Source organism: Pezoporus occidentalis, unplaced genomic scaffold (assembly GCF_034315485.1).
Source record: "Pezoporus occidentalis ecotype Australia unplaced genomic scaffold, CSIRO_AGI_Poc_V1 ctg91, whole genome shotgun sequence".
NCBI classification, from domain to species: Eukaryota; Metazoa; Chordata; class Aves; order Psittaciformes; family Psittacidae; genus Pezoporus; species Pezoporus occidentalis.
This window is the reverse complement of record NW_026916273.1, coordinates 577,196-600,190: the sequence shown is the minus strand read 5'-3', so window position 1 is coordinate 600,190 and position 22,995 is coordinate 577,196. Positions and strand designations below refer to the sequence as shown.

General features: G+C 46.7%; 2 protein-coding genes across 2 annotated transcripts in view; both read right to left on the bottom strand.

The window, feature by feature from the left end:
* The window catches only part of CYSTM1 (cysteine rich transmembrane module containing 1), a 426,226-nt gene that overhangs the window by 33,980 nt on the left and 369,251 nt on the right, over positions 1-22,995 (bottom strand). The gene's annotated exons all lie outside the window — the stretch shown is intronic.
* Positions 640-21,328, bottom strand: PURA (purine rich element binding protein A). Its single transcript, XM_062605282.1, is given in 6 exon segments — positions 640-1,204; positions 3,620-3,675; positions 3,766-3,831; positions 20,108-20,189; positions 20,306-20,412; positions 20,414-21,328. Coding segments are annotated over 6 exon segments (1,281 nt in total). The 5' UTR covers positions 21,281-21,328; the 3' UTR covers positions 640-1,101.

The following is a 22,995-nucleotide window of genomic DNA, read 5'->3' as shown; positions in this document are numbered from 1 at the left end:
TAGCCCCAGTGCTCTGGCGCTCAGAGGGGTGGAAACCCCTGAATTCACCTTCAGCCTTGATGATGATCCAGAGCACTCATCTGCTTCTGCTCCTTGTGACTGCCCATGGACACGAGGGCCTTGAGCAAGGTCATGGGGCTGGGAGCACAGGGCTTTCCTGCAGCCTTGTGACAGCAGCAAGCACGACCAAGCCATGCTGGAACTGGGTTTGACAACTTGTTACCTTGAAGGATGATGTTTTACTTCTATCCCAATGCTTTCTGCTATAAAATATATATCTATCTATATACATGCACCAGGGCTCTGACGGGTGAAAACTGCGGCTAAGCAGTTCCATCTGCCGCAGGGCTTCCAGCTCAGAGCATCCTTCTCTGTCTCAGCACTGCAAGCAGTTGTCTGGAATAGGAAGGGGCAGTCTCATGGCGTGGAGGGGGTTGCAGAACGTTAGCTAGCACTCCTGCCAGACCTCACCGGGAGAGGCACACTCTGCATCTTCCTCAGAACCTTGCTCAACCCACAAGGATGCACTGAGAGAAAAAAAAAAAATGCTTTGGGAGATTTTAAAGAACAGCATGAACTAAAAAAGCAGCTGCCGAAATTAATTTCCAGCATTAAAAATCAGCACTGATGAGAGCCATCTTAGATCAAATAATTTATTTAGTAATTCCATGTAAACACTTCAGATTTACTAGCAAATACAATGCTTGCTGTTCTTTTAAATAGATCATTCAAAAAATAAGAATCTATTATTAATGGCAGGTTGACTAGAGATCTCCATACTACTGTACAATAAGGAATTGGTTTTCTAATGGATTTAACATCGTGATTTTTCTTGTTCTGCATCTGCTTTGCACAAAGCCCAGAGGACACACGTTTGAACTGCTCCCTGACGATGCCACTGCGGACCAGGGTGTTTTGGGGAAGGTTCGCAGGCAAATCCTCCCATCCTGGCATTGGTATAAGCTGATGTGAGGGTGGGATGGCAGAACTTGTGTGAACACTGTTCACAAACACACGCCTTTTCAGTCAGAAAACAGAAAAATGAACGGTGGAGAACTTCTCTTTGGGATGTATAAAAGCAACGAACTCCATCGTTGGCATTTACTTATCAACACAGCAGTACACATACACGTATCCACAGTCTCGGAAAAGCATCCTATGAGCTGGAGAAAGCAGTGGTTCTGAGGCTTGGTACACCAGTGCACTAAAACCAAAAGAATGATACCTTCTTACATAGTCAAATGAAAAATAAATATCTTTATTGTCTGCCTACTTTATTTCAGTTTTTCAAATAAATTTTAAATAAATCTGTACAAAGTATACTGTTACAGTATATATTTGTAAGTTAACTGAAAGGCCTAAGTGTAACAACACTACAATAAAGCAGTATAGATTGGCACATCTCTAATAAAGATTAACTTTTACACTCCAAAAATACCAGCTCCCATGAAAAACCTTATATAGTTTTGGTATTTTTTATGCAAAACATATTACAGTCCAATTCTGCCCTGCCTTAAAGAAAATAACTCTTAACGTTTTTTGCGGAGAACGTGAACATCTTTATGCTGTTAAAGGGACACCATCAGAGTAAAAGAGAGAGAGAGAGAAGGAAAAAAATAAAAAAGGTAAAAACTTTGGTCAAAAACTGGCAGGTTTTAGACTTGGTGCTCGTGTACCCATCTCACCGAGCGCTGGCTGCAGTCGGTGCCGCGGTGGCAGGACCTCTGGAGCCTCCTCGTAACAGGGATGCAAAGTGCTGCAGGAATGCTTCCAGCCAAAGAGCCAAACAAGAAAAGGATATTTTCTTTTACCCCTTGCAATTAAGAAAGCATTAACACACATGCACGGGGGCCAGTTTTGCTTCCCCTCCCCTCCAAAACCCCGAGAATCTACGATTGATCTGAGAGTGTCCCTTTGCTCAAAATAAAGACTTCCGTACTGTATAGACCAGATATTGAAGCAAACTTGTTCACAGGGTGAAAGAGCCACATTTCCAAATTCAAGTTTTCAAATCCTACCGCAGTTGTTAAGATTCCCGAGCTCTTGGAACCTCCTAAGATCTCATTAAAGAATTCCAAACTGGGATTTGGGGGATAAATACAGATTAAGTTTTCTTTCTTAATCTTTCCAGGGATAGATTAAATCAAGGTTTACATGCTGAAAGTTAATCTTACATTAGAATGTAATGCAATATTGGCTGCAACATAAACCTATAAATAAATCAACTACCATAGATTAAACTCTGTTAAATATTTCTAAGTTAATAAAATATTGACAGTATTATAAAATTACAGTATTTACAATAAGAAAAAATCTAGACTAATATATACCTTTAACAGATCTCTTCTCCAATCTGGGATTGCAATGGAATTATGTATATATGAACAATGTATTAGAAAGTTGCATTGCAATTATCTTTTTTTCCATTAGAGCTAGAGAGGGTGATCTATCACTGCCTTGGACAAAAAAAAGAGTAAGTGACTTCTGATGGTGGGGTGTAGCTTTTGGGTACCAAACTGGCAACAGGAGTCCTCCGCAAGACGTCTGAAGATAAGGTAGGACCAGCCTCAATTGCTCAGATTAAAGTTGTGTTACAGAACTGCCAGCAATCAGAACCACCCAGGCTGCAAAAGGGGAGGAAAGGTAGTGTTCAGCTCAAAGTGCACAGCTGGAAGGGCTCCCCTCACTCTGGACTCCATCTACGGCTGCAGGAACTTCAGCCTGCATCTGAAACCTGCAAACCCCTCAGCTTTGGTGCTCATTAAGAGGAAAATAGACACTGGTGCTCCTTAAAGGGACATAGTTAGGTTGCAGCTAGGCTGAAAGAGCTCTCACCAACCACATATGATACAACCAGAGTAGGCGTTTGAGATCCATTTTGGCTTGCTTTGTTGGGAGGTTGCATTTTGGAAGAAGGCTTTATTTGGGGTTTTTTTTTGGCATTTTGTTTACTTGGGAGAAGAAAAATTGGCTGGGACCATGCAGAGAACTCGTTTTCTATTCCTCACCAGCTTCTCTGTTTCTGGAGTATCAGCGCAAGGTTGTTGTGTTTGAGTCGCAAACACTTGCACAAAAATACAGGAGGCTTCAATGCTCCCAAGGGGATTTGTCTGGGAATAACCAAAACTCTGATAAGATGACCTAAAGTGGTTCCTGTCATTAAAGGTGCAGCTGCTTCTGGGGTCTCAGACACCTAGCAATGTCCTTTTAAGGATCAGACCTTGCACTTGCCCTTTCTTCCAGCCTTGGAGAAGAGTTTACGCCAAGTTCAGGAAGGGCAATGTTCAAACTCTCTCCCTCCTCCCCATGTCACACTTTGAAGTAAATCAGGAAAAAATGGGGGGGGGAATGATTTTTTCCAACTCCTTTCTCACCCTTCCCTCCCCCAGTCCTGCTCCCTGCAAACCAGCAATGGCATTTCTCAGTGTATATTTTGGGATAACTTATTTCCTCAGCCCCAAGCCTGAAGATGCTTGTGAGAGACCTACCCACAGGCTTCAGAGAGGTGTTTCTACTTTTGTGGGGGTTCTACCCATTCCCGCAGCTGGGAACACCTCTGTCCTTAAAAGCAGGCTTTAAAATGGTAAAAGAAGAATTTGTAAACTCAGGTCTACGTTACCAACAGAAGGCTCTAGGTCCTGCGGGCTCCATTCCCAGAGATGCAGAGCAGGAAAACTAGAAAGAAAACTTGGTACCTTTCAATCACCTGCCAGGTTGTACTGTGGGGGGGGAGTGGGGAACGAGAGAGACAAAATGACAACTGACCTTATAAACAAAGGTATGTTTAGGGCTTCTGGTTTCAGGAATAAACCGATATTTACTGGTAAAAGTCTGCCAAGAAACAAAAACAGAAACACAGGATTACTGGTAAATATTGGTTTATATGGAGAAATTTAAGAGAAAGAAAAGAAGTCATCATGCTCCTGATCTCCACATGCTCCTGGGCAGGAGCCGAGAACTGCCCCACAGCATCCCTGCACTCGGCAGCATCCTTGGCACCCAGACACCTCAAACCAGAAGCCTTGTGTTGAGAGGAAAGTTGTGTTTATTTCCTTTACTCCTCTTAAGCTACGTGATTCTTTCTGGATTCCCCCCACCCTCCTCCTCCTCCAGGCTGGTCCTATGGGGGTTTGACTCAGGAGATGGAAAGTCTTCTTCTGAAACCACTTGGAAATGAATTTGTACATAATATGGTACCTCATCACCAAGGCTGCCGGTGCCTGAGCCTTGTCCCTCCCTGAGATACCATAAAATATACAAGACTGAGTGTATATTTTAAATAAAGCATTTTCTTGTAAGTGGCATAAACCCATTCATTTTATTTACATGCTTATTTATTTCCAAAAATAGAGTTGGTCCACATTGGACAAGAGAAATCAAGAAGCCATACAGTAGAAGAGTTAAAAGTCCAACATTTAACCAAAGTACAATGAAATTCCAGAACTCTGTGGCTGACTTGAACCACAGAAACATACACATGAGCCACACAGACATTTGTACATAGAGCATTATATTACCAATCATATTTGCAAACAAGAGGTCAAGATGGCTAAAAACCCAGCAGAACCAAAGCAGGGGTCATGGCTGAACAGAAGCGGGTGGTGAACGGCGGTCACTACCACAGGTAACACCGCTCTCCAGAGGTTTTGCTTCACTTTTTGTGGTTTTAATTTAACTGAGAAGAAAGTCCTAATTTTTCTGCCCTGGGGATCACAATTGAGGACACAGCGAAATCCAACCACATGTAGCTCCCTAAATGCACACCGAGCAGCTGGGCAATCTGTGGGCACCATCACCCACAGAGATCTTGTACCCAAGAAGATGCAAGGAGCACCAAAGAGCCCTGGGGCTGGCTGTGCTGGGGCTGAGCTCTGCTCGGGGGACAGAAACTCAGCCTAAAACCGGCTGGATTTGATGCCAAAGCAGGGTAAATCTGCAGGGCAAGAGCCCCATCCCTTCTGCCCAGACAGACCGACCCTGCCTGCTGCTGCCTGGCCTTAAAGATCACCTGGAAAAGAAAAAGTAGGTATTTATACCCTTATGGGGTGCTGTGGGGTGACTGGAAAGGGTCTGGATGGGGTAAGGATTTCCTTCCCTTGCCGTGGGCAAATTTTGGCATTAGTGATTCCAGTCCCATCTAGTTTTTCTGGAAGACCACAAATAATCCAGCCTGAACAGACCTATGGTGTCTTAGAGGATGTCGCACCAGACACGGGGGAAGTGATTTGTACTCAAACAATTTAACTGTTTTAAATTAAAAATAATAATAATAAAAATGCTCGGAGGCCTGATTAACAGCAGAAGGAATCAAAAAAAAAAGGAAAAGATACATTTTCTCTGCAGTATGGCCTAGTTTATCTATTGCCTCACTGTGATAATATCTCAGTGTCTCCGAAGGATGGAAAAATAGATTTAAATCTGTATGTTCTCCTGCAGAAAATCACAGCAAGTAAAAGTGGGGGAGACAGTTGTAGCACTCCTGGTACTTCCACAAACAACACCTTGTATGGGGTACAACTGCACTAAAAGGGTATAAATGAATTTTCCTTTTTCAAGTCATCTTTGACACTCACAATATTAAGCCTACTCCAATGTGAATGCTAGTATAGAGCTAATTTACAGAATACCAACAATAATTATCTGTACCTAACAGGATTTAAAGGCAAGTATACTCAGTACATTTAGAAAATAAATACTATTACCAAAATGCCGGACCTTTGACAGCAGTTAGAACAGAAGCAGCCGTGCAGTTTGCTACGTGGACGGGCAGCCTTTAGCACAAGTCGCTATTATCATCTGAGCCTGTAACAGACAACTTTATCTTCTGATTTGTCTCCTAGAATGTTTCTAATCTCAGATACGAAATACATTTTAAAAAAGAGATGGGCCTGATCCCGTGCAGTTGGGTACGTACAACGCTCCCCAATGAAACTCAAAGCCCAAATTCCGAAAGAGAGAGCACAAGAGATTTTTGTACTTACATCAAATAGCTATCATGCAAGCATACCACAACATTTTTATATTAAGTACTTCAAAGTCAGCTGGTACAATTTAACTAGAAGTGAGTAATCCCATTAAATAGGTATTTCTAAGGGGAGGGACAAAGGTTGCATCAGTGACAAGCACCAGATTACCAAGGGGAAGGAGCACAGGGGCACCGCGAGGGTCTGATGAACCGTGTCACGGGAGAGTTCATGCGCTGCAGCTTCTCAGACCTCAGCACCTACTGCTCTAACACACAGTTATTTTCTATGGCAGCTTATAAACCTTCACCTCATTTGGTTTTGCTACCCAGAATTCAATATTCTTCTTCCTGAATGAGCAAATCACTTAAAGCCCAGCAATACTGTTGGAGCATTAAAAATTGCCTTTTTCCGCCCCCTGCCCATTGTCTTGCATTTCCCAGAGCCGGCACCTACTGCTGCATGCTCACAGTACCAGACCTCATCATGATCTTCGGAACTTCCAGTCACGGGCAGGCTGAAGTCACTTCTATGGTATAAACCAACTACTCTATTCTTTCATATAAGTACAGGATGGTTTAGGTTGGAAGGGACCTTAAAGCCCATCTAGTTCCAATCCCTGCCATGGGCAGGGACACCTTCCACTAGAGCAGCTTGCTCCAAGCCCTGTCCAACCTGGCCTTGAACACTGCCAGGGATGGGGCAATTTCAATTGCTAATTCTTTTATCTAAACACTAACTCTAACTTGAGGTGGCTGCAGTTAACCTGCTCCTCTTGCAAAATCCAATGACTTATCAAAGCACTTACTCTTTGGTACCATGATCTAATAAAGACAGGGAAGGTGGGAGAAGTGAGTGTATTTTCTATGACTTCTAGACTTTTAAGGAGCCTGAAACCAAGCTAGAGCAGCAAAGGGATGCTCCAGCTCCCACCAGTTAGCTGTGGGTCCTTCTAGGTCTCTTGGGAAGAGAGATAACAGGTCTGCACGCACTCACACACATGGACACCATCCCTCAAGAACTGCCAAAATGAGACCTGGAAGATGTTGACCAGTGCTCTTTCCCTGCTCTTTCCCTTTCTGCCCAATGCCAAAACCAAAATCAGGTTTTTCCTGATAAAACCAAAAGAAAACATCAGCTATTGAGGCATGCTCTGGGATTTGGCAGACCTGCAAGTCAAGCTCAGGGTAGGAATTTGAATAGGAGGGTGTCACATTAAAGGAGGAATCTAGATGCCACGCTACCCATTACTGTGGGCTTGTTTCTCCTCTGCGGTCAACGAGACTTTGAGTCCTGGACCTAGATGGGCTCACCAGAAAAGTTCAGTGAAAATCAACCCTTCTCCACGTGGCATCTTTGGTTTTAATGAATCAGTGTTTTCCACAGGAAACTCATTTGCTCAAAGGTTGAAGACCTACTCAAGATGCAGACCTGGAAGCCTTCAATCACCATCTCCAACTAGATCCCTGTCTACCTTTTGCTGCCCAGTGATCAACATCAGCTGCAAATAGAGAAGGACTCCAAGATATTACACTTCTCATTACAAGCGTAATTTTTGAGTACCTTCTGGGGAGGACTTGATAAAACCTTTTAAATCAACCAAATAAAGATCAGTTGATTCTCTACCTCCAACTGCTTTCAACACGTTCAAAGATTCTGTTAGATTACCCAGAAAACAAGATTGATCATAGAATCACAGAATGGTTTGGGTTGGAAGGGACCTTCAAAGACAATGTAGTCCAACTACCTTTCTTTGCAGAAAGCATGTTGATTTCAACCTATCACATACTGAAGAGTTAGAGCACTTCAGTTTCTCCTTCTCAAACCGGAGTGCTGGGTTGCTGATCTGCAATTCCCAGCACCCTGTTTAATACTTTAATTAAAAAAAATACTAATCTGATATTAGGATGTTAGCTACTTATGGAGAACACCATAGTTTTTCTATGGTAAAGCTAGTTTTTAACAGCCCTATTTTTGCTAGTAATGTTAGCATTTCAGTCTCAAGCTCTTTTACAACTCCTAGGTATATCTGTTGCTTTTCCACTTAAATTCACTACTTTGCTCCAGCTTCTCTGCCTCAAACACTAGAGTTCATAGGGAGGTTCCTTATCTTTACCATCCAAAAGGACAAGGTGATGCATAGGCAGGCTCTCAAACATGCCCTGTGCTCCAGAATGACATGGATAAGTCACTTAAGTAGTATGAAGTAGTGCTGAAAATTAACTGTGCCTTCAGTCCTGCACATTCAAGGTTTTGTCCCCAGCCTTCTCTCTGACACACTTAAGGCAGTGTTTGCTCCCTAAGACCCAGGCTCTTCAAAGCCCCTCTTAAACTGCTTAATGTCCAGCTCACAGGCTGCCTGCCACACAGCATGGCTCTTTCAGTCCACTGCAAGAGATGGACTCCAGTCTTTTGATGGAGTCTTGCTGGACTCCAGAAGTCCCTTCCTTTATAACTGATTTCCCCTTCAGCTCTGAAGCTCTGCCTAACTCAAGCTATCTGTAACCTTTCCAGGTATCTACGGGGCTGCCTTGACAAGTCTAAGGACTCTGTTTTTCTGATCTTTTCCCCTGCAATGTCTTATAGCACAGGACTCATTTTTAGTCCAAGACCTTCCACCCCCGAGGATGCTGAACCTGTAATTGTACTGTGGTCACTGACTGCTACTAAATGACTCAACAGTAATTACATCTCAAACCAGTTTCAGTCCTAAATCAAGGCTAAGTCTATACCAGGTTGGTACAAGAAATGATCCCTCAAGTAAATCAAGATGCTTGTTCACCAAAATGCTAGCCAGCTTCTTCCCGAACAATCTGGCCAGATAGCATAGACATAATTGAATTTACTTGTTCATACAGGTTTATGAAGACACATGAGCCTCATTTTCTCCTCAGCCTCATAACCTTCTTCTTGTCTGGAACAGAAAATTTCCTAATACCTCCATGTCATTAAAATATGAGATTTATATCCAACATAAATTTGGCTGTGTGGTCATCACTACTCCAGTGTCCTCTCAGATTTTACAGCAACTTGTCAGATCTAGTGTTCTTTCACACCTTTATGACCTAGAGTGCCTATTTGGTATAGTTTGATGGCAGATAATGCAGTATCTTACTGATTTTCATCACCCCCCCCTTCTTGTTTCAATCACACCAGCTATGCCAAGGTCATTCTACACCACCAAGCAGCCTACAACTACTTTTGTTTCATGTTTCCATACTGGTATACAGATACTTAAAGTGTCTGAACCACAAGCCCTTTTCTTATCCCAATCTGCAGCCCAGCAGCTGGTTGTCCCTTCCACGTACCCAACTCTGCTCTCAACCTTCTTGTACCCTGTGCTGAGAAGCTGCTCCTTGTCCTCCAGGAGAAACAGGCACACAGTTTGTTCCTGCACTCCCGTCTGGTACCTTCGCCTTCAGGAAAAGGTACCACTATGCCCTAAATTCTGTCTTCTTCCAGGCACCCAAATACCCAAGCATCCCAGCTTCAAGGATGAGAGCCCCAAACACTCTGGTATCTTCCAGGATCTACTTGTCCACTCAACAGGTAACTCACCACAAGGGACCTCCCAGTCACTGGGAGCAGAGCCTGTATTTCCCAAAGCCAAATTCTCTGCCATCCTAATCTCTCAGAGCTACTGCCGCAGCTTCTGGAGGCATCTCCAAAACAGAGAACAACTTCTCAACCAAGGCTTTAGTACTAAATTATACATTGCCCCTTTAATCCTGCCCAGTTGTGAGTCAAGTTTCCACAAATGAAAGGCAAGGCAGCCAGCGCCGAGGTGAGGAGGGACCACAACCACCTGAAGATGATTTAGTGCCATCTCGTCTTTACCAGCTCAGCAACTTTGGCCTCAAGACACTTTCTGGAGCTTGGAGCACCTCCATTTGTTGCACTGCATAGTATTTTATCAGGACATAGTCACTCGTAAAGTGTGTCCTCTCCGCACTCCTGTGTGCAGTTCCTAGTGCAATCAAGCCAACATTCTTTGATTCCCACAATCAAGCTAGGATTTTTACTTTATGACCACATGAAGTCCATCTTTAAACTAAAAATAGACTGTTAACAGATTCTTTTCTTTTAATTACTTTAAACCACCAATTAGAGACTTTCACTGGACAAGATAAGTTATATATAGCCATGCAGAAGCCTGCAAGGACTCATTTACCAGGACTTTTATTGACAGTTGCTTCTCAGAAGCCAACTTCTTTTAGTTTAAAGATGGAATGAGCCTCTGAATGTGGCACTGTCAAACGACCCATCCACAAACCAAACTGTCTGCATGTATGAAAGCAGAGATGACATTTACATGAATTTGCAGTGCTCAGTTCAGAATTATTAATGCTGGAAAATAATTTAAAGCCTCTAGTCCCTATTTTGCTCAGAGACCTGCCCGCCTGCCCTTCAGCAGCCCCTGGCAATGCTGATCCCACTGCCATTTATTATTTAAATAACAGTATCTTTAATAAAAGGAAATTTTGACCCCATTTATAACTCGGCACCTGACAAGACACCAGCTCCTTCACCTCTGCTCCTGCTCACACAACATTATTCTTAAATTGCTCTGCCCACACAGCTCCTGATGAGCCAATGCTATGTTGCCAGCTCTCCTCAGCATCACTCGAGTGGGAGGTTTAAACACCGTATCTCACTAAACCCTTTATCCACGCTTCCTAGCCCCAGCATTTCTTGAAGTATCCATAGACCAGCAAGCTTTCACAGTTCACCTACAAGTGAGACAGCTGGACCTGCTTCTGCTACACCAATGCAGAAGAGCTGGCCCTTGGAAACTCACTGGCCATCCCTTGATCCTCAGGTTAGTTCTGAGGACCAGTTGCTGCCATCGTGCTGATGAACACTCCCAAGGAGCTGCTGGTTTAAGCTCCTCTGCCCATACTAAATACTTGAGCAAACTGCAAGCCCAGGCAAGCTCTAAACCTCAGGAGACCATAGGTAATAAATCCAGCAACTAGCATTGCACTCACAAACTGGTGTGCAACCAGGACAGAGCATGGAGAAATGAAGCATACTGCCTAGTAAGAGAGTACAGCAAGGCCAACCTGGGGGAGAGAAAGACACTCAAACCAAAGCAATGAACCTTCAATTATCAGGGCTGCTGCAAGATGTCCTATCCAGATAGGTCCTGGCCAAGATGTGCAGATGTTGTTCTGCACTCTGGCACATGCCTTTCTACCCGGAGTTAGAAGAACAAAACCTACTCCAGTCTTTAACCGGGGCTAACACAGCAACTGAAGGGCACTGTGGATGTGATGAGCACCCAAAAACTTGAGCTCAAGTTGCACATCAAGACATTCACCAGCAATGTTAAAAACTGCCACTGCTTGTCTTCTCCACCCCCAACTCCCAGCAATATAAATTACCCATGCATATATCTGATAGAGACATAGCTCCTCCAGACGCTGCATGAAGCCTGCAGCTCCATCTCACCACTTGCTACATCAGCACAGCTGATGACACAGAGGACCAGAAAACATGCCCATGGGGAGCAGCCCTGCAGCACAGACCCCATAGCTCACGTGTCCTCACATGCCAGCTCCGAAGCCTGTGGTGCCACTGCTGGCCCTCCCTAGAGCATCGGTCCACTGGAATGATGAAGTGACCACAAGAGCCCAGGCTTGGCTCCCAGACCTTCCTGCAAGCATAACAGTGCCATTTCACAGTCCAGACTGCTGGCATGTGTCAGTGAGACACGATCTCCTGCAACAACAGCCCACCCATGGGGCTGCCGCACAGTCTCTGCACCATGTCCAGTATAAAATCCAAACTCACTGGGGTCAACATGGTCACAGGGATTCAGATGCCATTTGCAAGCCACCTTTATGAGCAGCTCTCTATAGAAATCAACATGCTGACCAGGATGACAGCTCAGCATCTAGAGGTTCTCCCTTAAAAGCAGTCTAATCTCTCCAGACATGCACTTTGGCTTCCTGGCAGCACACAGCAGACCAGATCCTCCAAGGTCTCACAAGGCAAGAGGGACATACCCTTCCATGCTGCAGATGTAACTCCACACCTCTCACCTCTCCAATCTACAACAGAAAGAATGAAGCTTTTCTTTGCTTCCTGCATATTTCAAGATAGTGTTTCAAGAAAAAACTCTTCTGTACCACAGCCAGGAAGGCTCAGCTCAAACTCCCACTGCCAGTGTTGCAGCCAGTCCTCTTTTCACTTCAGTCTCCTTTGTGAAAGATTCCTAAGGAAAGGTTAAGGTGCATATTTTTGCAAAGCTAATGAGAACATGGACAGCAACCCAGCTGATGACCAGCAAAGTCGAGGAATTATCTGAGTTAAGACCAAGTTACCTACTGGGGAGATCCAGAAGATGCCCATTCAAAGCAAGCGCTCTCCCAGCTGATGGATGATCCAGAAAGGAGCAGAAATATGCCACATGTCATGAACCTAAGCCTCAAGACAACGAGGTGCAAAACCTGTCAGCCACCTACACAGGCCGTCTCCTGTTTTATCCAGGGCTACATCTACATGAGCAACCAGCACAGCCAGAGCCAAGTTCAACAGCAAAGGAGTCACACTCCGGACCTGACAGTCATGTTATCTGTGTTTTGGAGATTGTACTTTCCCATTGATCGGTCTGACCTAATGCCAGTGGTTGGTAGAGCTTGTCTTTAGGCTTAGTTAAACCACAAACAAATCAGGCCGTGTGCTCTGAGACAGCTCCACAGTAAAGCCAAGGTACATCACGCAGAGACAGGACAGTACTCAGCAACTGAAGCTCACGCCCAACCCGAGCTGCAAAGCCACTGGAGACACCACCTCAACCTCAGAGATGCATGGTGCAGGGTCATGGGCACCCAAAATGAGACAATATCCAAACGTAGGCAAACCCTACCACCAGCCTGACCTTCCCCTTGGCTGGACATGGTGTCTTCCAGAGCAAAAGGCTCAGGACCACATCCCCTCTCCAGGCAAAGGAGAGCCGGCAGTACTGATCCGCAAAGGGACAGTGATGCGCTGTTTGGGGACATCCAGACATTTGCTGTGCCTTGTTTTAATCAGTCAACGCTCAAAAGACAGACAGCAGGGCCACAAGCCCTGTATCTTTACCTTTTCTCACTTAATCTCCAGCTGACACTCTTCCATGAAAACATGCCTCATTCCTCACCGTGTAACTTCAACTTTTCTCCTTCTGTGATATTTTCCCTCAAACACTCCCAACACAACTGTTTACTACCTTTACAGTAACATGCTCTGACTCTCCCAACACACACGTCTGCTTGTCTGGCTTCAGCCATGTACAGACACCATATTGCAGAGATGGGACCAGCAGAAATGGGACCAGGAGAGCTGCCCCAGCAGAGGAGCTCAGCCCCACGGCCTGTGGGATCAGCTGCATGACCCCCCTTGGCTTCCTATGGCAAAAGTGCTGCAAGAGCTGCTGTCATCTGGCTCTGACGGGCCTCTCCACACCAACTACCACCCACCCCGAACACCAGTCGAGATGCTGAAGCACCCGAACAGCAGCCAAGGCACCCCTCGGCTGCCCACCCTCCTGTCCTGCTCTGACAGCCTCTTCCTATGCTTCAGACAGACAACACCTCCTCTGCTGTGACTGCTGGGAGCTTCTACCCCAGGACAAACTTTTTTTACCAGGCTCGGTCGCCCCTGACTCTGCTGGCTCAGGAGATGACTTTGTTAGTGGGACAGCACCAAACCCATTCATCCTTTCCCCTCCAAGGTACTCCTCCAGCAGCAGCTTTTATGCCATCCAAATTGCAATACGATATCCAATGTACCACTGAAAAGTAACTCTGTGAACCCCTAAAAGTGGATGATTTGGTGTTTACTTCTCTCTGCTATCTTCAGTCCTGCATGGCCAAGCAATGCATAGCCCAGTAAAGCCTCAGAGCCCACAGGTGGGATGCACTGCAGACCCCTGGGTAGGCTGACTTTCCCCCAGACTCTACTGCTGCTAAAACACGGTCCTACTGGGGACCAAAATGCATTGAAAAGAAGTTAAAAAGAAAGACAGGAGGCTAAGAGAAACTCCCAAAGCAGACCCGAGATCACCTGGCATGAGCGATATGGGAACAGGGATGCAGCACGGCTGATGGGAGCGGAGCAGGCAGCTCGACTCCGGCAGAGGAACTCCAGCTGCCACACGAGAGGAGCACCCTTCCCGTGCCATCAGACCATCACCATCACAAGAGATCCCACTTAGACAAAAAGTGCCATGAACTTCAGGTCCAAAGATTAGGCTCTGGTTAAAACAGGCTTTTTAAAAAGGTTATCATTTTGAAAGTCCATTTGGATTAACCTTAACTAGCTTAACTATATATATTATTAACTATATATGTATCTCCTCGCCACGTTTGCAACCCACACACCGCATTCTGTGGTGCCAGCGAGCTGCATCACGTGCAAGTGAGCAGAGTAAAAGGTACCACAGGCTTGGAAAAAAGCTCTGGGATTAAATTATCCTTCATTGTTGCAAGTGGCAACGGCAGAAGGAATCAAGAATAAAAATGGAACTCTCTTGTTTACCTTGTCGGCTTTGTCAAAACATTTTGACAACGCTTTGCATGCACCCGCTTCTCTGTTCTGCTACCAGAAATTCAGATCCTTTCACCTAGCTTCATATGTTACAGAAGAAAGCAGAGAAGAGTCAAACTTTTAGGGAGAGAAGTGCATGTGCAAAAACTACAAAGCCCAGCACGAGATCTTAAAACTATGCCAGACTCCTCTTCGAGAGAGTCCAAACACCCACATGGACAGTGACCCTTCAGTTACACAAACTGAGCTGTAACAAAGAGCAGGCAGCCAGCGAAGAAGGATAGTAAGAAAATAAAAGGGAAGTTTGGGTAAGCCTGACAAAAAGCAAAGGGAAGAGGGGTGAAGAGAAAAAAAAGAAAAAAAAAGGTGCAAATCAGTATTTTAAATTTGTGACTAAAAATAAACCCATTCTTGACAGAGTCGACTTAGCAGAGAAACTGCAGTGCTTTAGGAAGAGCCCTGCCTCCCAGCAAGCAATCCCAGCCAGCAAGAAGCAGAAGGTTTCTGAATGAGCAAACTGCACACTCAGGGAAGAGCCTGCCCTCGCTGCCTTTCCAACACACCTATGAGAGACTCGCTTCCTATCCGCTGGACCAGCAAAACCCAGGAAACTGGTTGGTCCTAGTTACACTTTGAGTTTTTGTGTTTCACAAGAGCCCCCTCCAAATGTAAACCTGTTTTAGCATTCTTGTACATTAATGTCATGATTCTCCAGTTGTAGCTCCCACAACTTCTGCCACAGACAAGTCAATCAGATTTGGTATATGCCCTGGAAGGGGAAATGGGATCTGGGTTTAAAGCAAACAAAAAAGAATCGTGCCAGTGCTCTGCAAGGTGTTGGATCCAACCTTGGTGGATCTGCTGAAGTCTTCAACTCAAAACACTTGGTGATGTAAATTAAGGTAAAAAACCAAAACAGTTTAACCTATTGAACTTAGAGAAAAGAAGGAAGCGGCAGACCTTTTAGGAAGAGAGATACCATGTACAGGTGCAAAAACGTGATGTGCTGTAGTTCACCACCTTAGGAGTAATCAGAGTTTTGCTTGGTTTGGGTTTGGTTTTCTTAAGCACTTCCCAAAGGGTGGCTCGAGAGTTTATGCGCACCAAGGTGGAAGCATGAAGTGAAGACATGCCAAAAACGTCAGGTTTTCTTAACCCCTTCTTGAAACAGTGCACCGTGGTTCTGGTAAAAACGCATAGCTACCAAATCTCCACTGACCGCGGGCCACTTGCCTACACATCAATTTGCAGCCTCAAAGCTGACGTTTTTTGCCTTCTCCTTCCACCCACCTCCCCAATTTTTTGTTCCTTGGGAGACATACAGCGCCACTGCATTAGAACGTACAAGAAATGAAAACAGTGAGTACGACTGATATAGATCCATTGACTTTTTATTACAAATGTAGTTGATCACTTGGCTTCAAAAAAGTTTAAATCAACCCCTGTTTTCTGTACGCCAGTACAAAGTAAAATCTATTTTACAAATTAAATACCTAAAAATTTGACAAAAATATTAAAGTTTGATGGAAAAAACAGTTATAAAAATCTTAAATCCCCCTTTAAGAAGGTAAGAGATAACATCCCCTCCCAACCCCCACAGTCCTGTTATACAATATTAATAATCATTTTTCTTTTTAGAATAGGTAGGTATGTTATATCTTGCTGTTAGCATACAAGTCACTCTAATAGCTTTATCTGTATATACTCCAGTTAGTGCATGAATGTCATCTGATTGAATATAATCAACTATCTTTAACTGATCCCTAATTTACATTTCATAGCTTGCATAGTTTGAAGGGACAAAGGTTATACTACAGCTAATCATAAAAAAAGGTGGTTACAGTGCTATTTGTAAAGGCAACAAAGTAATTGCTCCCCCCCAAACAAAAAGATACCAGTCGGCTCTGGGCAGGGGCTCAAGTCACCGGCCGCTCTCTCCCTGCTGCATGGGACCACCTCTGCCTTGCACCCTGCCCACAAGGGCAGCCCCTCTGACCTCACCGCGGTCCCGTGGCAGGTTGCGAACCGCATTCCCACCAAGCACATTTCAACCCCTGCGAGGGATACGCAAGAAAGTGACACTGTCAAGTATTTAGTCTTTTTTTTTTCTTTTTCCCATTTTCCTGTTTTTATCAATTAGAATTTTCCAAAGAAGCTCTCCTCTGCATTAGGGATACACCGTGCTGGAAGCCCAGCATCCTGCCTGTTACCCCACTGCTGAGCTGCTGCCCATGGGCACAGGACCCCCGGCCCCAGCACCAGGATGGGTCCCAAGAGGGAGCATGATGAAGAAGCAGGAACCAACAGCAGCTCATTTTGGTTCTTTATTATTTCACTTCTCAGAGACAGAGCAATTTTCCTCTTTTTTTTTTTTTTTATTTTTTTTTTAACAACAACCAAAAAAATACTTTAAATTCGGAGCACATTTCTCCATTAGCACAAAACCACTTACAGGGTGGTTGTATTTCAACTGTAAATTACTTGACAGTGTCCTTTTAACTTAAAAAAATAAAATAAAATAAAGTCAGTATTGCAATGAATTTCAAGTTTTCTTGCACGTAGTCATTATAAAGTAGTTTTTATCATGCTCTTGGACCTATTCTACAAGACATTTAAAAGCATATCAGCAAGGAAAATATAAGGCATACTTCTCAGGAATTAGGTATCTTGGCACATTTGAGCATACTGTCTTATTTTAAAACAACACATATGGTCAAATATACCTTTCTTCTTCTAACATTAAACAGGGTTTTCTGTACTTTGTTTTAAATACTGATATATCAGAGCCTTGGTAAAGTACCGAGCACCTCTGGGAAAAACAAAAATAAGCAAAAAAAAAAAAAGAATATCAAACCAAAAAGAAAACCAGGAGCGAAATCCCACGAACCTTTACAGTCATTTTGTCTTTCAATTAGCATCATTCATCAAGTCCTAGAACATACATAATGTGCATTGAAAGAAGTAACAAAAAAAACCCTATGAAACACGCAGAAGAAACCCAAAACGAGACAAAAACTGACCACGAGTTCTCAGACACTGTTCACAGAACTGCCAGGGGGCTGTACTGGTGGGACTGGTTGGACTGGAACCACGCGGCCCCTGCGCTGCTCGAGTCAGCCGGATCCCAGGCAGGATCCGGGCGGCGCGGGTCAGAAGACCCCTCGTTGGCCATGGAAAGCTACAGGAGGACACTCGCTGCGCTCTCATCGCCTCCCGCTACTCATTGCTGGGCACACACCGTGGCGGCGTGGAACTACGAGCACCGGCCCGTGTCCGTCGGCAGCGCGACAACTTTAGGGAGGGCGGTGAACAGCAGGACCGAGACAATCAATCAGTCAAGTAGCAAAACCAAAGCAATTCATGTCCTAACTACGTCTAGCAGCATGGAGAATGCAGTCCTGCACACATCACAGTTGAAGTACAATAACCGATGGAACTGCCCATCCAGAGCCTCCGATTCAAAAGCAGGTTATCAGACAAATGTTTACATGTAATTGAGAACCATGTCAAATGTCACATTACGCACTCCAAAAGCTTATTTTACTACTGGGAGAGAGGAAAGTGCACATTAAAGCAATATTAAACATTTCCAGTGATTGTTTAAAAGAAACAGAAACACCTCGCTACCGGCAGCTTATAGTTAACTTTCTGTGAACACCAACAGCAAAACTTCTGTCAAGGGAAATAACGCAGGGTACAATGGAGACAGCTTGTTTGGACACTTACAGTACATCTCAAAAGGAAAAAGAGAAAGGGAATTATAAATTCAAATGGGAATAAAAAGACATCAGGAAATAAAATTCCTTATAACAAACTTCTTTCTTTTTGTTTTTCTCCCCACCCTTCCAACACTCCATCCTTGACCACCAGTAAAGCAGCGCAGCCGCCAGGTCTACCAGCTTCCAAAACCATTAAAATGACCACATCCCAAAAAAACTTTTGAGTGGACCAAGATCCTAGTTTCTCTGAAACGCTGTCTACTGCATTCCATCCAAGAAAAGGAAAGAAAAGGAAAAAGAAAGAAAGAAAAAAAAAGTTTTGTTTTCACTGTTTAAGGCATCTTTTTATAACGTTTTTCTCTTCACTCATAACGATGATAGTCATGCAGCACTTTAATGATAAAAATATATTACTATTTTACTATACAGCAGCAAGTTAGTCAATTAAAAGCACACCGACTTTTTTAAAAGGAAAAAAAGAAACAAAACCAACAAAAAAGAACAACCTGTAGAAGTCTATTATTATTATCATCATCATTATTATTACAAACAATTTCAATTTGGAGAACACACCTGGACAGCTCAGTGTTCTGACCAATCTACCCTTCCCTACCCTAGGCTTCGAGCAGAGCCCGCAAGCGCGCACGGAGCTGCTGGGACAGGGAGGGGAGGGCATAGTCAAGGCTCGCCAGGTATGTAGCCAGTAATAACTAGCACCAGAGCTACATGGAAATCCGTTACAGACACACACCGGCTTGGCTCCCACTTTTAAAACCCCGTGGCTCAGTGGGGTTACTCTGCGATGGCACCGCTCTGATTTCTACCAGCCTGCAGAAGTTAACGGCACTGGCAGGGGGGTCCCAGCGTGGGTTCGGACCTTGCACCACGTTAGGAGATAAGAGACAGTGCTCGTGCCAGTGGCGACACAGAAAGACTTGCTACCTGCTGCCCAAAGACAGGTCGACTGGAAACCGCTGCACATCAGGTTAAGTACTTTTAAGTACACAGAATAAAAAAAATATATATTATGAACAATACAAGTACATCTCATATACACAGCAATGACAATAGGCCTACTCAGCTGTAAACCAAACAGGTGCAGAAAAAAATTAGTACGGGAGGAAATCCTTTCCTTTTTTTTTTCTCTCTCTCTCTTTTTTGCCTTTTTTTTCTTTTCTTTTTTTTTTTTTTTTTTTTACTATTTGAATAACTTTGGTTCAAACGTAAAAATCACAAGTTAGCAAATTTCATTTAAATGCCTTTTTTAATAATTTTTCTTCATGTTCACAGAAGTTTCACTGACCATTTTTATATGTTTAAGGTCCAGATGCAATGCATATTGTATAAAAGAGAGCACTTATTGTTTACCTTGCATGAATTAAACCTACGTACCTTTTAACTCTACAAACTTCTGCATAACATTTAGACAAAGCTCAGACACACAGCATGCCTAGCCCTCATATATATATACACATCTCTAATCACAGGTATATAGGGTGTCAAATATACTATAGTAACCTCCATTAAGGTTCGAAATTTGGTAACAAAATGAGAAGAAAAAACTAAAAATATTATTTTACGTGTTCTAAAATATCTCTTTTTTTTTTTGTGCTAAAGTCAAATGTTAGCTCAACATGAAAAGGACTTTTTTTTTATATAATTCAGCAATATTATAATCTTGACCATTTTTGCAAACACTTTTAATAATAATAGCTTAAACGTGTACAAAAGTTCTCGGTTAATTAGGGAAATAAACACTCAGTTCTTTATATTTTTAATCAAGTAGGAAACACAGTTCATATATAATGTTATTACTTTTTTTTTGACTCTTTTTTTTTGTGTGTTTTGTTTTGTAATTTTTTTTGTTTTTGTTTTGTTTTAGCAGCTGCTTACTGTTTGATACGGTGGGTAAAGTGGAGGAACATCCAGCGATGGGTGGCGGGTCGGAGGCGCTGCTGCCGGGCGGCGGGCGGGGGGCGCCGGGCGGGCGGCGCTGCCGGGGGGGGCTCCGGGCCGAGGGGAGGGCTTCTCGCCACCGCCCCCCCCCCGCCCTCCCGCCGCCCCCCGCCCGCCCTCCCGCCGGCGGCGGGGCCAGTCCTCGTCCCGGGGGGCGGGCGGTCAGTCCTCCTCGGGCTCCTCGGCCTGCAGCAGGGCGCCGGGCGGCCCGGCAGCGGCGGCGGCGGCCTCGGCCTCGGGGGGCGGCTCGGCCCCGGCGCCCGCGGGGGGGGCGGCGGCGGCGGCGGCTCGCTTGTCCCGCTGCTTCTCCTGGATCTTCTTCATCTCGTCCGAGTACTTGCAGAAGGTGTGGCCGAACTTGGCCCAGACCTTGTAGGGGACGGTGATGGAGTTGCGGTAGGTGGGCTTCACCTCGCTCACCCGCATGAAGACACCGTACTTGTTGGAACCCACGTCGAAGAAGAAGCGCTTGTTGTCCACAGTCAAGGAGGTGCCCTCGGGCAGCTCGGCCGGCTCCTCCTCCACCCCGTAGTCGTCGATGAGCTTGGCCAGGGCGTCGCGGAACTCGATGAGGCCCTGGGCCGGCAGGGCGATGGTCTGGCCCTGCGTGGAGCCCAGCCCCGGGCCGCGGTTGACGGTCTGGCGGACGCGGAGGAAGCGCCCGCGCTGGTTCTCCTTCAGATCCATGTAGTACTTGCGGTTCTCCCGCACCAGGAACTCGCTCTTGAGCGCCCGCCGGGGCTCGTCGGCCGCCTGCGCCAGCTCGGGGGGCTGGCTGGGCCCCAGCTGGGCGTAGTGCTCGATGAAGTCGCCCAGGTAGTCGCGGAACTCGACGGCCACCGACATGGAGAGGGTCAGGCGGCTCTTGTTGCCGCCCGCCCCCACCTCAGCGATCTTGAGGAAGCGGCCCTTGGCGTTCTGCTTCACGTCCAGGTAGAAGCGCTTGTTCTGGATGTCCACCCGCTTGGAGGCCAGCTCCTGCGTCTCATGCTGCAGGCCGCCGCCCGGGCCCCCGCCGCCGCCGCCGCCGCCCGAGCCCGGCCCCCCGGCGCCCGCCGCGCCCCCGCCGCCGCCGCCGCCCTGCTCGCTGCCGCTGTCTCTGTCCGCCATGATGCCGCCGCCCGCCGCCGCCGCCGCCGCTCGGCCTCGGCCGCCGCCGCTTCTCTCCCGGCGCCCCCCCCGCGCCGCCGCCCGCGCCGCCGCCTCCGCCGCCGCCTCCTCCTCCTCCTCCTCCTCGGCCGCCCCCGGCCGCCGCCCGCCGCCGCCGCCGCTCCGCCCGCCGCCGCCGCCGCTGCTGCAACAGCCCCCGCGGCCACCAGCCGGCCGCTCTCGCGAGATCTGCGGGAGCGAGGAGAGGGCGCGGGAAGGCGGCAGAGAGCGGCCCCCGCCGCCGGCCGCCCCGCCGAGCCGGGCAGCAGCGCCGCGCTCCGCCACCGCCACTGCCACCGCCACTGCCGCCGCCGCTATCACCGGAACCCGTGCCAGCGGCGCCTCGCCGCCCCTCCCGCCTCCCGAGCTCCTTCGGGAGGGATGCTCCCGGGAGGAAACCGCGCGGGAGACCGGGAGCAGCGGGGTCCGCCAGCCCGCACATCCCGATGCAGCCATCCCTGTGCCGGGGCAGCGCTCAGCATCGGGGTACCGGGCGGAAGGGCTTCCCGGGTGGGAGCGTGGAGCGGCATGTGTATTTATTGGGGGCTGATAATTAAATGCATTAATACATCCATGGCGGGGACCGGGAGCGCCGGACCTGACGGAGCGGAGCGGGAATGGGGACCGGAGTTGAAGGGGCAGGTGCCGGCGGGCAGTGTACCGCCAGCATCACCTCGCAGGGTCCCCCCAGTATTCCCTCGCAGCGACCAGTTGGCTTTTTATCCAAACGCTGCTCTCCGGGGCGGTTTGGAGATCTCTGAGCTTCCAGTCCCTATTGCCAAACCCCGGATCCCAAAACCTAGATCCCAAGCCAGCTCCACCCCAAATGAGGATGCTTCCTCCCGGTGTTGAGGGCCACCGAGCAAATTGCGTTTGGCTGAAAGTCCCTTCCCGGCCCGCTTCCCTGCCTGCTGCTGCAAGGGCACCGGGTGCAGACTTGTGTGAAAGGCACTGATTTACCTCGAGCATCCCAAATCCCTGCAGGCGCTACACAAGGCAGTCCTGCTGCCAGGCATATTTAGTGGTGGCCCGTGGAGGGCTCTGCACATTCATCCGGGAAAAAGAGAGTTAAACATGTCTCAGGGCCTTAGGTGTTGCTTAGGTGTCATGGGAGGGACCCCCAGTCTGCCCCATCGTTGTGATTAAAGCCTTGGTTATTACTGATTTCATGGGTAATAAAAAAAAAAGGACAGCAGCTTCCTTTCCACCCAGAAGCCATGTTTCGGAGCTCCAGTGGGTTGCAGCTTGCAAGCTGTCAGCAGCTGTATGGTGTCTGATAGAAAGGCCCCAGACACCTGGGACACACTGCTTTTCTGCCTTTCATCTCACCCGGACGTAAGACCTCTCCCGGTGGGCTCCTGGTGTGGGAAAGGTGCAGCCAGGCCAGGGCTGAGGGCTGGTGCTGTTGCAGTCCCTCACTCTTGATTTCATGCTGAAGACAAATGACATTAAAGCACCTTAATTGCAGCCTCTTGCTGACGCCAGCAGGTATCCTTATGGAGCCCAGACCACTGCCTTATTTATACAGTAGAGCTGGGAAATGTGTAACTGCTGAGGAAGTGCATTTGGGAAAAAAATGGCACTTGGGAAGCACTGACTGGTTTGCCTCTGACTGCAATGGGGTGAGAATTGCTGGTGGTGATGATGGTGGTCATGTGCCGCCAGCAGCAGAGGTT